This window comes from Cyphomyrmex costatus, unplaced genomic scaffold, assembly GCF_001594065.2.
Source record: "Cyphomyrmex costatus isolate MS0001 unplaced genomic scaffold, Ccosl1.0 scaffold20, whole genome shotgun sequence".
NCBI lineage: Eukaryota > Metazoa > Arthropoda > Insecta > Hymenoptera > Formicidae > Cyphomyrmex > Cyphomyrmex costatus.
In genome coordinates this window covers 97,787-113,089 of record NW_017276039.1, presented here as the reverse complement: position 1 = coordinate 113,089, position 15,303 = coordinate 97,787, and the positions used below count along the sequence as shown (strand labels likewise).

Below are 15,303 nucleotides of genomic sequence, written 5' to 3'. Positions count from 1 at the left end.
ATTGTCTTAAAAATATTCTAGTATTTGACAAGATAAATATATTAAATTTTATTAGATTATACTTAATAAATTTTATAATAAGTCAACAGTTATAAAAATAAATACGATTCAATTACTGCTAATATTTAATAAATTTCATTTGTAAGTATTTTTCTAGAAGCTATACATTTGATAAAATTATGTGTTCTTATACGTATTTTCGACGTTTTCGTGTGTAATCCCATTTTATTATATAATAATGTAATTTTTTAATTATGTTCTCTCTTAATATATGATTTTTCATGTATTTTGAACAGCATTTATATTGTATTGTATATTATAATTGTAAATATTATTATTATTATATATTGTCGCCGTTATTGTAATATACACATAGTTATTGTACATATATTATAATTATTAATGTATTAAATTAAATAAAGTATTATATCCAAAGATAGCATTGTATTCAAGTTGTATATAAAAAATAAAAAAAAATAAAACTAAAAAATTAAAATATAAAACAATTATACTTATCTGCAAAAACAGGCTGTTGTTACGATGGTCCGTTTTTTACGAGTAAGTATATTAATTTATAAAGAAAAGAGGACCGCCGATAAAATCGACGGGGGTGGTGGAGGGCCTCTCTAGCTCGTTTTTGCTAAATAAAACCTTAATCTGTCACACACAATATATAATTGGAAAAGTTTTAAATATATTCAAAATCTCTATGTAATTACTAATAACTATATATATTTAGTAAAAACGGGCTAAGTTAACATTTGATTGTCTGTCTTTGTTTGTCTAACGGATCGATAATTCATGGACATAGGGAAGATTCGAACCAAAAAATCGTGGACATTACCGACACGATCGTGGACATTACCGACACGATCGTGGACATTGGCTACATAGTTCAATGTCCACGTTTTGTGGACATAGAGGCGCTTTAAAATAAAGTACAGTTAAATCCGAGCATGGCCGCTCTCAGGTTTCTCTCTGGTTGTAGCTCTAGATTTGAATATTTCGATTCTTGAGGCAAAGTTTTTTTTCTTGTGATTGTATTTTTACGCGAAAACGCATTGAATGACTATGTTTTTATCAAAATTTGTGGTAGAAAGAGTATATTCTTAATTAACATTTATCTTCATTGATTTAAATTTTGGTTCCACGCCGCATTAAGTTGGTTAGGTGCTTTTATGCTTTGGTGGAAACTATTGTAAATCACTGTGTGTGTTCCCAAGCTCACACCGTGGCGAAAAAGAGCACGATTTCTTGTTGAGATTCGTTGAATTTGACATCATGCAGGCAAGTGGTCATTCAAACATACAATTGTTTTCACATTATCTATTTTGAACACGGACATAAAAGTGGGTACATACACTTGATTTAATAATTCTTTCTAAAAACTTAACAGCTTGGATGATTTTGACATATGTTATCAAGACCATGACTTTGAATAACTTTTGCTTTAATATTTAGGCGGTGGTTTTTTATAATTTTTAAGGTATTTATAAAAAAAATTATTATGTCGTAAACTAGTTCATTTAGTAATGCAAATATTTAATATATGAGATTTAATATAAGTGTATATGTGTGTAAACTACAGTATGCAATATTTAAATTAAATAATTAATTACGACAGATCGTCACCTAGTTAAAGTGAAATTGCTTAAAGTAAAATTATAGTTTTGACAACATATGTAAAGCTGATTCTACAATAAGTCTGTAGTTGGAAGTCTTAATCTTAATCGGTGAAGTTGGCTATTGGTCAACTTTACCGATAAAACTTAGAATTACTGACTATTGACTCATTGTAGAATCAGCATCAAAATTGAGGTCTGATATTGTATAAATTGTTCTTGTAATTCTTTGTGTAAGTTTTTGCAAAGAATTACCCTCAATTTTACACATGATACAATTAGAAGTAAACATCTTGTCAGATTTCATCAATATATTTCTTCATATTATTTTTAAAATTTAATATTTTTCCTTCTTTATTATTGAATTTTATTTAATTAATTTTTTGACATATAAATAATTATTCACATGTACAATTAAAGGAACAGAATATCCCAATCAACATTAATGCTGGAAAGTTACTAGATTGGCTGATTAATCGGAGACACTGCAAGAAGGATTGGCACATGAATATTTTGACAATTAGGCAGAAAATTAATAATGCGATACAAAATATGCCTGCTCATGATGGCATTGCCTCATTGTTGTCTGGTGCTTGTAAGCTGTATCAATTATTTATAGTTCTGTTTCATGATTTTTCAAACATATACATGGTTACAGACTTCTGACTTTGTCTTTTTCAGATATAAATTATTTTTACTGTGTGAAAATTGTAGAAATTTTGAAGCAAACAGAAGCAGATACAAAAAATTTATTTGGGAGTTATGGCTCACAAAGAATGAAAGATTGGCAGGAGATTTTAAGATTGTATGAAAAAGATAACATATATCTTGCCGAAGCCGCACAGATTCTTATAAGAAATTTTAATTATGAGATTTCTAGTATTAAGAAACAGATACAGAAGTTAGAACAATTGTTAACTGTAAATTGATTTAAATAATATGTAATGTTATTTTTACTTATTTGCACATAATAAATATATATAAAATTATATTGGCAGGAATTGGAAAAGAAAGAAGCAGAATATAAAAAATCGGAAAATATTGCACATATGGAATACAATGTACTATGCAAACAATTAGGTATAACTGATTATAGTACGATAAGACAAGAGTTAATGGATAAGGTGAAAGAATTGCCAGAAATTTATCAGAAAATAGCAGAGAAAACAAAGCGCTTGGACAAAGTTGTAGAGTTTTATAGTGCATTTGTTGAATTTACTTTTAACCAGCAATGTGACAATGACTGTGTATCGATAATTAAATACATTATTGGTATGTTTGTAAAACATTTTGAAGAATGTATTGTAACACTTGAATAAGAAGCATGTACGATAGTGTTAAATTGTTTTTTTTTTTTTATAGAAAAGGGAAACACAACAATGTTTGAATATACATATGGAGAAGCACCAACATCAATAATTGAACCATCATTGAATATTAAATTAGATAAGGATGAAAGTAATAAGCAGTCTAGTGTGGATGATAATGTATGCGATTTTTTGCAGTATTTATAACAAAAAAGAGATTGTGTTATTATTTTAAGCATTCTTTACAGACCATTGATTTTGGTAACTTGGATCTGGATAAAGAAATTGATTTTGGTGAAGAAGTTGCTTTGGACACAGGAGGTGTTATTGATTGGGGAGACGAAGGTGCGGAACAGTCTGTTACGGAGGAAATTCATTCTAATATCTCTTTGGAAGAATCGGGTATAGTTGTGGAAACAGTAGGTCATGAAGGTGGTGTAGCTACGGGATCTGAAGCATACACGATACTAGACAATCTAACAACGAGATCCGAATTTATCAATCAACTGTTTGAAGTATAACATAAATATGCATATAAAAAATTGAAAGCTATACATTTTGATCTAAATATATATACGTACTTTTTATAGCTTGAGGCATTTATGAAGTTACGTCTTTATGAATTTAAAGGCGACGATAGAAATAACCTTCTCAGCTTTAATCAGATGGAAGATGCTCCACCGATCCTGCAACTTTCTACTATAGAGACCACTCAAAACATGCTGGATAACGTTCAAGTTATTCTCTCTGAGATATTGCATGACAACGTCCAGCATTTACATAACATCAAACATTATCCAAAGTATGATTAATTAAATATGTAATATATATATATATATATATATATATTTACAGATCTTTAATGTTTGTATATCTTTTGTATATATCACAGATACGTGGACATGGTAATTGTTACTTTAAAGCAAAAATTAAATTTGATTGATAGAATGGTAACCCAACAAAAATCCGTGCTACAAAAGCAAGAAGATACGCAAAATCAAATCGATAAATTACGTCCATTATTGAAACTCATCATACAAAGAACTAAGGAATTGCAAACAGAGGTATGTCACCTTCTTGCAATGTTACAATATCAAATAATGACATATGCTTTATTTTCTATGTTAGACATCACATACGCGCACCTTGCACGCTCCATTTTGCTTTCAATGTTTTTACTTTTCACTATATTTAAATGTTTGAATATTCAAATGCATACAATTAATATTACATTATTACTGTGATGCTATTAATCTCTCGATACACACAACTGTCAAAATATGCAATGATAACTGTTCACGAAGTAAGCACAACAAGAGAACTAATCGGTGTCATGAATAACCAATAGTAATAATAATAAACTTCGATCTTTTAAAATGTCTTAAATAAATGGACTGTATCTATAATTACAGATAGAACAAGATATTTCCAAGAAATACAAAAATAGGACAGTATATTTAACTGGAGGTGTAAATATGTTGTAGGTATCAGTTAAAGAAGAAAAAGATTACTAAATTGTATATATGTATGTATATAACACACGAAGATAGTACTCTTTGCTATTATGCGATATATATAATATTTTTGTTCTTATATTTTAAATGTATTTCCTTGATAAAACAGATTTAAGTAACGGTGGAAAGAACGAGAAAAATAAACATAGATACTGTAATATGATAATTGTTGTTGATGTAGTGCGATCTCTTACATATCCTTAAAGATGTGTTATTTGTAAAAATAATCAGTACTTTCTTTGGCATTCGAATTTTATAGACTTACTCATACAATATACTTTCAAAGAACGTTGTAAAGACATCCAGAGAACTGAGGAAGTATGCTGTATAAGTAAGAATAAAGTTTTTTTTAACGTGGTATGTATAAGTCATGAATTTTAGGCATTACGAGTCATTTCTTGAAAGTTAAATCTTACAAAGTAAAGCAAATTTTTTTATGTTTCTATAAATGTGATTTATGCTATTTCTAAAAAATACGTTTATATAATCATGAAAAGATTCTGCACAAGTCTCCATGGTGACGAGGTACAAACTGCTTTAGTAGTAGGGCAAGGATATCTTTTCAGACACTCTGCTAACGAACGATCGCATTCGCATAAACGTTGAGCACATGATCCTGATCCGCCCCAACTGCCATGCTCAACCGCTGTAACAAAGATTTTATGTAAATTTATTTCATTATATCACTTTTATTTCACGTTTTATTTCATTATATCACTTAATTTATGTATAGCATAAATAAATAAGTCAAGTTTTATTTATAAAAAAGATGTTATATTGGAAATATTTGTTTTTTTAAATGAAGGAAATTGTATTGGCTCATAAGGAAAAGATTAAATGAATAATGATCAATAAACAAACCACAAACAGGTTTATAACCGTGATAACATCTCCAATAATATGGTACAAAGTATTCCGAGAACATATGACATTCCGTGGCGTCGTAACACCAGTCGTGCATCTTGCAGCATCTGGAACATTACGTTACCTTTAATTTATTTCTCATGAAGAAAAACTCGTGGTTGTAAATGATGTAATTGCTTTCCCACGAATAACGTACTGGTCGATACCGTCAATGACATAACCAGATCCTAAGAATCCGCAATAGCAACCATATCCTTTATAAGCTAAAGGATTACATCCCGTAGCGCATACTACCATATTGTAAAGATGTATTACTCCTCTTTTGAATCTCACATGGCTCGTCTCTTTTGCACTTGTTCTGAAATTGCATAATTATGTCAGCTAGCTTAGATAAACATGCATAACTTTTTAAAGACATTTTTAAACAAAAGCTATTTTTTAAAAAAGTTTTTTGAAAAAGCAATATTTAACAAATTGACTTTAACACTGTAATGTGAATACACAACTAGAAAACAAAAGTCTTATATATAGACTCCATAAGAATATTTTATAAAAAACAACTTAAAGAAGAACTTTATAGAAATGTTTTCAAAACTGGTTTTTATAAAATATTTTCATGGAGCATGCTCTATATGTATCAATATTTATAGATATACTTATACATATATAAACAGAGTGTTCGGAATTTGAATGTCAAAACTTCGGGAGTATATAAGGGATCGATAAATTAAAAAAAAGTCCTGTAGAAATATATTCGTTTTTGCTTCGTTTTGGAGAAAATCACAAAGCAAAAAAGATAAAATGAAAGATTGTCACAGTCGGAGTATCGGGAATGTTCCAACTTAAGATCGCGTGCGCACCATTTGTCTTTTCTTATCGTATGGATTCGTAGAAAGAGCTCTGCAATTAGAGGAAATATCATCATTACGAAAGGTGTCAAGTGGTTCACCGCTCAGTGCAATTGACTCGCAATCTACAGACTCGAGTTCAATCCACCTGCGCCTGTACGCGATTTCTTGCATGTAAGGAACCGAAAATGACTCTACCTGATGATCAAGAGATCTATGATCACCAGCGTCATTTGGATCTAAAGTTAAATTAACTCCCATATATCAATATAGATATATTATATCCATATATCAACAATAAATTTAATAGAGTCAGGCTTCAAAAGAATAAATCCAACTAAACAAATTAATGTCAATGAGAGCCGTCACAGCTAGGTTGTTTATGTGAATTAATAGCATTTATTATAAAAACGTATTATATATGTATAAATGTTATGCATATTAATTTGTTTAGTTAGATATATCAATACATGTACATGGCGGTTCCCCGACAATTAGAGATTAGACAGGCCAAGACCCATAAAAGTTGTCTAACCAATAATGATGTGATGATCGTCATTACGAGTAACTATTGAGAGAATAAAAACAATAAAATTAATACAGGGAAATGGTTTCGAATAAAAAGGGGAAATAATTTAGATTATAAAAAGAACAAGGAAGAAAGAAAAAATAACAAATTTAAACGAAAATAATAACGAATGCGATGAGAATTCGAAATTAAATAATAAAGAAAAGAGGGGAAAACTTAATAAATTTAAGAAATTCGGGAAGAATAAAAAAAGAACGATAACAACAGAGAATGTTGGAAATATGACAAGGAGGGTCATTTCCGATTCGAATGTCCTGACAGCGAGGAAAACAAGGAATGGTCAAGCTTTCGCGGGATGAGCTCGACTAGTTTTAGAAGGACGCCTCGAAAAATATTTATTATATTTGTAATCAATGTTCTTGTGATATCAATATGCATAGATTGCATTATGGTCACAACTTTGATTGGGATAATGTCGAGATTTTAGATGTGGAACTTTTCTATAATAAACGCATAATTTCTCATTCTATTTTTCTAAATATTTATATTCTATCATACCATTTATACCATTTATACCTTCTATTTCGAAGAAATTCAAGATTTTACTTTATAAAGAATAATAAAGCAATTCACATAGTTTATACATGCTTAAATAAATTAAGCCAATTTTTCAAGATTACAAAAAAATATTACCCTTCTTCTAAATTAATTTAATATGAAATTAATTGCGAAGAATGTGACGCGTTATATGTAGGATAAATAAGAGACTTAAAGACAAGGATTGATGAGCATAAAAAACATAAATTGGTACATGAAACAGTACTTACAATTAGTAATAACGGAACATCGGATTAATACATCGCATGAATTTAACTGGGACAACGTTTTAATTAGACAAAGAAAACATTTATTACAAGATATGAATTGTCGAAATAATTATACATATACAAAAACATGATACGAAAAAAAAGCCTACATTTATAAAAGAACACCAAATACCTTCGACTTACCATATTTCATGCTATCTTTTAAATATTTTAAGAGACAGCAGACTTTTAACGTTTTTTTACAATTACAGTTACATTTGCATATGATAACTATAGGGTCTCTTCCATGCGTTTTACATATCTTGACTACTGATAAATTGTCATAGAAACGTATCATCTTGAAACTCACAATTAATTGTGCTCATTAATTAATTTATTGCTGTATTGTAATGATATATAATATTAAGATATCTTAGATAAAAATTATTGTTATTTTGTTATAATCATAATGATTTTAGATTGAAAATGGACTGAAGATGACCTAAGATGGAGGTTGAAACGTTTACCGTTTAATTCGATATCAAACTGTTTATCCGACACACTTAATAAAATTTACACATATATATATATATATATATCACATCCAGTGTCAGCTCATTATTGGCATTATTATTGTCTATTTGATCATAAATTGCCATATTACAAATTAATAAACGTTTCTATTATACGTCCGACTTACGCGGATTGAGTTTCTGTGTTGTTCGCTGTCGCGTTGTTCGATGATGTATGTACGTAGATATCCTTGTTATAAATACGCGCTGAGGAAGCACTCCACGGGTTACCACTGTGACCGACGTAGAGGACCTCTTGATTTTCATTTACATCGTTATTCACATATGAATAATCGTAGTCCACCTGGCGCATTCTGGCACCTCCAAGTATCTTATAAACATCTGGCGCACCGTTATCTGTAAGTTCCAAGTGCTGATAGATAGTGTTTAAATAAATAACGTGTTAGTGAAAGAGAAAGAGAAAGATTGCGCACATGACACCTACATACAGTTGTAAAATAGTATACAGTTATAACTGTAGTTTGTCATACTGCGTATTCATTTTATACAATTTTATCAAATACAATTATTTACAATCTTTATTTATCGGAAATTTAGCGGATTATAACTACTGACCTTCTATAATTTTTTACTGTAGTCAATACTTTAAAATTATGGTATACTTTCTACACATAAAAGAGCTACTTTTAAGTGGAGAATATCCTATCAATATCGCCAATTTTCTTTTTAATAATTCTACCGGTTGCACGAATCTGAAAGTGCATGTATTTTTTGTTCTGTCCCGTATACGATACGTAATATGCACACGTTGTACGATCTTTCTCCTAATCACCTGAAACAAGTACTTTACCTAGTACCTTTCTAGACTCGCGTAGCGAGTAAAACTACTCCCATTTATCCTACTTCTGGCCGTTTCTCTACAATTTTCTATAAACGCTGAGGAAATTGTGAGGGATCCACTCTTTTTCGATCATACGATAAATTGCGAAAATTAAACACATGCAAAGGGGTAAACCGTTGAGGGCATATTGCAGTGTACAGATTTCGAAAATATAGGACATTACTTAAAAGAATCGTGTATTATAATAAATAGTATGAAGTTACGCATTATTGAACATTGTAATGCATTATTAAGTTTAAAGGATGTTATTAAGGTATTACTAGGGCATTGATACGTATTACTAGTGGGCATAAAAAATTAGGCATTACTGAGCATTAGTAAACATTGGAGTACACAATTATGGTCAGCGGTTTACGCCTTGAGTTCATTACACGTATAAAAACATAAGGCAGTAAAACGTAAGCAATAAGCGAATCGGCCAGTTACAGAATGTAATGTATTTATAAAGTTTATAATTACATTATTGTTTTACGTCTTCCACTATATGATTGATCGATTTATTTATTGCTTACGTCTTATGTATTTTTATGTGTCTCTCGTTTTATTTTCCCTGATTTCACTTTTTAGATTATCTTTTCTAACAGTCTAGTGAGATATGCAAAATATCTCATATTTCACTGCGCTGGGATTAATGCGTTTCAGAACAGAAGCTCAAAGGAAAAAAGTAAATTTATTTTTCATACATATATTAACTTTACTAAAAAAATCTGATTAGTTTTATATTTTTATAATGAAGTTATTTGTCTATATACTGAAAAAAAATTTTATGTGTTATTAATAAATTCAATATAGCTTTTTATCACCATTTGACATAATATTTACGCAATTATTTTTACAATTATTTAAAAAAATATAATTAAATGATAGGCCTGTGACGTTTTAAACAAACAATACAATAAATAAAAGAGCTAATGAGAATAAGATGCAGATGACAATACGAAAATATATAATACAAGTACGCATAGAAAACCATTACGTCCAATAACATACAAATAAATATTTCCATACGAACAAACCTTCACTTTGAACTATTCTCAGCATTAAAATAAAATTATTAAAACTTCACATCTTTATTTGCACATGGTAAGAATTCCATTCCGTCACAGTCGGTCAATAGGTTGAGTGATTTTATACTTATATTTGTCCTAAAAGTGACTGTACGGAGATTAACTGTTATTATTATATGAGTAAAACTATGAAGATTCACCAAATATATCAGAAAACTGAAGCCCAATTATAATAAGTCATGATAATAATATATGCATAATTTGCAATAATTACAATAATTATTAATATGTACCGTAAGCAAATTTTGACGTAATGAAAATTTCTAAATTCAACTGTACAATACTATGGTCAAAAATTAAATATTCAATATTCTCAGTAACAATGATAAATATAAATAAATATATAGATAAATAAAAACATGTACACTACTTAGCAAAATTAAAGAATTATTTACTCTAATCACTGTAAAAATTTCAAGATAGAAGAACTTCGTCAAAAACTACTGTATCGAGATGTTTGGAAAGGTATTTTATAGCTTGAAATCTCTAAATTTTTTAATTGGTTCTTTATTTAGAAAACTTTTAGTTAGAAAGATTTCATTGATATTTCATGGAGTTACAAAGCATAGAATAGAATAGACTTTAACTCCGAATTTGATTGGGACAATGTTATAATTTTAGATAAAGAACGCTTTAGGTAAACGTCTCATCTCGGAAATGCTGTCTGACTCTCATTAGCGCTTTCATTTATTAGTTTTTTTTTTGCCCAGAACTGAAGTTATTTGGCCAAGAACACGCATAAATATGCATTATTTAATTATCGTTTTTATTTACACTTGTCATTTAAAGCTTTATTTTCTTTTTACATATTTCTAGCAATTATAATTTTAGAGAAAAAAGAAGAAAATATATATCTATATTTACTTTTATAATTTCCTCTAATAGAAATCTTATGATTATATAATACAATTTTTTTATTAGGAATACATAATATAAATTATATATTATATAAGAATATATTATAATTTATTTTAAAAGTATATAAACATATCTCTTTCTATAAAAAATTAATGAAGCACGTATTCTTTAAATCATCAATGAATTTGTTATCGAAAAGGAAGCATATAATATAATGAAAATGGATATTTTGGAAGGAAATAATATTAACAATATTAGCATTTATCTCTAAAAGAGATAGAATAGAGCGGAGCTATTCCACCAGTTTTAACTTTAAAGTAATACGAAAATTTTCGATGGTAATCTATTTGCAGTGACGTGTTTATAATTACATTATACGATCTGCGATCATGATTGCTACTAAAGAGCACAAGCACAACCTTTGAATAACATGTTCAGAAACATAAATACAATTATATTGTCGCAAAAAATGGACAAAAAAGCCATGTTCTATATCTTACATAATGCATAATATTTCTTCGATATACATGAAATTTTTAAAAATTTACACTTACAAACGCATCAAGAATGGAAGCACATCCTTTTTGGAAACGAGTATTTCCCATTTATCGCTCTTTCTTTATTATAATATAACCAATTCCATCCTGAATTTCTATTTTTTACGAAATCTCGTCGAGAGACGAACTAATATATGTTTAAAATATTTGTTCGCGTTTTGGTTCACTACCCACGAGTAGATACCTCGATAAAAAAGTAAGTACGTTTTTATGTAGATATACAGCGAAATTAGTAGATTTTTGGAAGAAGTATGCATTTCGCTAAATTTGATGAGAAATCCGTGTATTCAGTATGATATTACGTTTATTTTTTAATGATACACATATATGTAGAAGTCATTGATACGTACGTAGATATATAATATTTAAAATAATTATACTTTAATTTTAAAATTATTTTCAGAATTATATCAATTGTATAGTAAATATATGAACAAAAGTAAAAAAAAGTGCTATACTGAGCTCATAATTACAAATTAATTGATTTCTGATCTCAATAAGAATTACGCGATATTGCATAATTCTTATTAATACATGCAATATCTTATTTCCTCGTAATAGTTCCTTCCTTGATAGAGGTGTTTTGCTATGTCCATGAAATAAAAAAAAAATTCAATAATCGTGAAAGGTAATTCAACGGGCAAATGCAAACTTCAAATCCATTACGTAATGTTAAAATGTTCTAAAAAGAAGAAAAAGTAGTTTGAATCTTGCCGAATGTAAAATCAGAATTGTTGTATTTATAAATAAAATAAATAATAACTTTCATTATAAATATACTTGTAATTAAAAACGTTTTCAATCACATTCAAAGTTTCATATATCTCCTGAAACTTTTAGTATGGAAGATGATATATCTAATTGTAAGTCCATCATTACTTACAAAATCACAATAGTGTAATCGTTGTAATGGCAATAGATTTAATTAACAGAATACATATACGTAGAAATATTATAGTTAGATTACTGTGATGAATTACATACTATAACTGTACGCATTTGTTATACATGGTCGATGTGTCTTGGAGAGGAAAATTGAGAGACTAAATAACCGTTTTATCGTTCATCTCTTTTGCGGTCGAAATTGCTCAACGACAAATAAATTGAGATTGTGAAATGAAACGGTATGATCAAATTGTAGCTTTTAAAGTTTCCATGGTAACAATAAACGATTGGCGTCATAATACTTCGTAACGTTAATTAATCTCAGTCTCTACAATCTACGAAACGCAATCTTTTTTGCTTGCGGTTTCCATGGCGCAGCCACGTAAAAATTTAATACATCGATTTTCTCCCTTGAAGTAATGAAGAGCGTGGGCGAGTGAAGCATGGAAGTCAGCTTTAATCGTCCATCAAACGGAATTATATCGCAAACATTCGATTTCTAGAAAAGATTTAATTAACAGAAAAATACTCACCCGCAAAAAAAAATATGAATCACTTTACAGTGACCTATTTTTTGTGGAGGTATGTAATATAAAATGTTAAAAAAGTTTTGTTAAAAAAATAAAATTAAAGCTAAAAATATTTGCTTAACGAAACAAATTTCGCTCTTTGGAAATCATGTGAAGCTCGGATTTTCGAGTGCTAAATTATTATTGAGACATTTAGGAAATATTTATAAAATTTAGTAATAATTTTCTTTATTATATATAACTGGAATGGAGGGAATGATTTTGAGACGAACGAAAGGGTCTGTATTTATTATTCACGTTGATGTATCCGATAACTGTGAAATTTCATTAGGCACAATAATTATGCTTGTGCTACTTTCATCATTGTGAATGAAGTTATCTCGCGAGTCGCTTGATTTGAATAAGTATCGCATCATCAGCAACGTTGTGTGAACAGACTTAATTAAATATCGCTTTCGCTATTTTTTAGATCTAATTCAATATATACTTACTTTCTTAAAAGATTCGTGTGCGATATATTTGTGGTGCTAATTATGATAAAGTTTCATGAGCGTGTGATTAAAATAACGATTAAATTATTAGCAAGAGACAACAATGCAAGTAATAATTTTCCACGTGAGAAAATGAAATTTGACAATGTTTGTCTTATAATGCATGATTTACAATATTTACATTAATGAGAAAAAAGTGAAATTTGCTAAGAAGGTACTATAGAAAATATTAATAAAATTTTTTTCGTAATTCTTTTTTCCATATACGAAAAAAAAGGAAAACAAAATATATATATATATTTTACTTATTAAGTCATATTAGGCATATATATACATATATATATATATATATAGTATACATATCCAGTATTACCTAAAAGTTATATTTTGTTTATTTTTATTGTACTCATGAAAATGTTTTATATTTTTTGTAATGTTCAAAATAAATATTTTCTTTAATCATCAATTTTCAATTTTGGAATCAGCAAAGATTAGGAAAGAAATGATACAATTTAGGCCATGTAGGGCCTGATTATCTTATCGAAAAAAAAATGGTTTTTTTAGACCCTTCTAGAAAAGTAGTCGTGCGTAACAGGAAGACAAATCTTGTCGAGCAAAATGCTCACCTCGGGCATCACAGCCGAGCAGCATTTCGAACAGCAGGAGAACGCATAGGATTCTTTCGCGCCAACGCCAACGAGGCGATCGATCCACTCGTAGCGGATCGCGGCCACGTGCGACGTCGAATCTTTCACGGCACATCGAGGCACGTTTTCATCGAGCAGATTGGGCTCGATCCTTACGTGTCACCTGCGAATCATCTTCAGCACATCCGACGTGGTAGCGTTGCTTTCCACGTGTCGCCACATTGAAGAAATTACAGCAACGGGCATCCGATTGCACGGCTTCTCCGTTTTATCGGCACCGCAATTGTTGATTAACACCGCAATTGGAGATTCACTTATTTGATGTAATCGACGTAATTTGAGAGATCGCGAATTATCATCATCACTGGTACTACCACTGCGTGCTATCAATAATCCAGATCGTCCAACGGATCAATTAGAGCTTACAACATCGTCCTTTTGCCGGCAGCATTTTCCGCAGTCAAATAACAAATAAAAGATACAAACCAGTCACTATTATTCGAAAAAGGTCATCATATATAGCCACTCCCATACGACACAAAGGGCGTTTTTCTCGCGTCGAGCTGCGTGGGTTTTATATTGAATCCCCCGCGATTCGAGAGATTCAATGATGTACTACCTGTAGGTTTTTGTATTCCATCGCGTAGGTATGCACACGAAACACAAAAAGGCTCGTCGCTTTGCTGTGATTGAATAAGTTAATGTGTCATCTCGATTTCATGTGTTATGTGACTTACGTTATTACACGATATTATTTTACAAATAAATTGCACACAAAGTAATCTTTGAGTTTCTTAAAATTGTTCATTATCGCGAGTTCGATTATTCGCATTCCTTCTTCGATCGCAAAATGTACATAATTCCCTTTTTGTTTTGAGGATGGTTTTTAGAATTTTTAAACTTCGTTTAAACTGCTCCGATGTTGCGGTTTGTATTTTAAACTTTTTCACGCAACGAAGATCCACTTCGACGAGAGACTGACAATATCAGTTTTTATCAAGCAGCACTCCTACACAATGTTTTCTTTTGTAGACATTCTTAGGTGCACTGGGATTTCAGATATACCACTCAGTTCAACTCGGTATGACCCCGAGAAAGTTCATTGGGATGAATTGTGTGCTCGACTCGAGGAGTGTGTCTTCGTTGATTCCCGCCGTCGCACTGCTATCTAGTCTTCTTGGCCTAGCGAATCTCTGTGCTGTTACACTTTTATTGGAGAAGGAGAAGAACAAGAGAGATTGTTAGAATTTGCTACTGACTTTGCGTTGATCTTTAATCTTCATTTTCTTCCCCGCTCTAAATTCAAAGAACAAAGAGTGAACCCGAAAGTAAATCCGGAACGAC

General features: G+C 30.0%; 2 protein-coding genes across 2 annotated transcripts; one reads left to right on the top strand and one right to left on the bottom strand.

Annotated features, from left to right (window-relative positions):
- The first annotated feature begins 995 nt into the window (after positions 1-995).
- LOC108773252 (CDK5 regulatory subunit-associated protein 3) lies at positions 996-4,469 on the top strand. The gene is made up of 9 exons (XM_018539002.1): positions 996-1,287; positions 2,043-2,217; positions 2,304-2,542; positions 2,621-2,894; positions 2,985-3,109; positions 3,178-3,444; positions 3,520-3,731; positions 3,822-3,993; positions 4,342-4,469. Exons 1-9 carry the CDS (start codon positions 1,282-1,284, stop codon positions 4,411-4,413), a joined length of 1,542 nt encoding a protein of 513 aa, XP_018394504.1. The 5' UTR covers positions 996-1,281; the 3' UTR covers positions 4,414-4,469.
- Positions 4,470-4,879: 410 nt separating this feature from the next.
- Positions 4,880-14,010, bottom strand: LOC108773268 (phospholipase A2 A2-actitoxin-Ucs2a). The gene is made up of 5 exons (XM_018539022.1): positions 13,939-14,010; positions 8,191-8,419; positions 5,504-5,665; positions 5,305-5,414; positions 4,880-5,089 (listed from the first exon to the last, which is right to left on the bottom strand). The coding sequence occupies exons 1-5, from the start codon at positions 13,961-13,963 to the stop codon at positions 4,923-4,925; spliced, it is 693 nt and encodes a 230-aa protein (XP_018394524.1). The 5' UTR covers positions 13,964-14,010; the 3' UTR covers positions 4,880-4,922.
- Positions 14,011-15,303: the final 1,293 nt, after the last annotated feature.

What these genes read in the sequence shown, in the direction of transcription:
- LOC108773252 (XM_018539002.1), top strand. An exon ending in CTCATTGTTGTCTGGTGCTT is followed by an intron (nt 2,218 to 2,303) that starts GTAAGCTGTATC and finishes TGTCTTTTTCAG; the next exon opens with ATATAAATTATTTTTACTGT. An exon ending in GATAATTAAATACATTATTG is followed by an intron (nt 2,895 to 2,984) that starts GTATGTTTGTAA and finishes TTTTTTTTATAG; the next exon opens with AAAAGGGAAACACAACAATG.
- LOC108773268 (XM_018539022.1), bottom strand. Translation starts at nt 13,963, where the DNA reads ATGCTGCTCGGCTGTGATGCCCGAG. An exon ending in GTCATTGACGGTATCGACCA is followed by an intron (nt 5,415 to 5,503) that starts GTACGTTATTCG and finishes GTAATGTTCCAG; the next exon opens with ATGCTGCAAGATGCACGACT. An exon ending in CGGTTATAAACCTGTTTGTG is followed by an intron (nt 5,090 to 5,304) that starts GTTTGTTTATTG and finishes TCTTTGTTACAG; the next exon opens with CGGTTGAGCATGGCAGTTGG.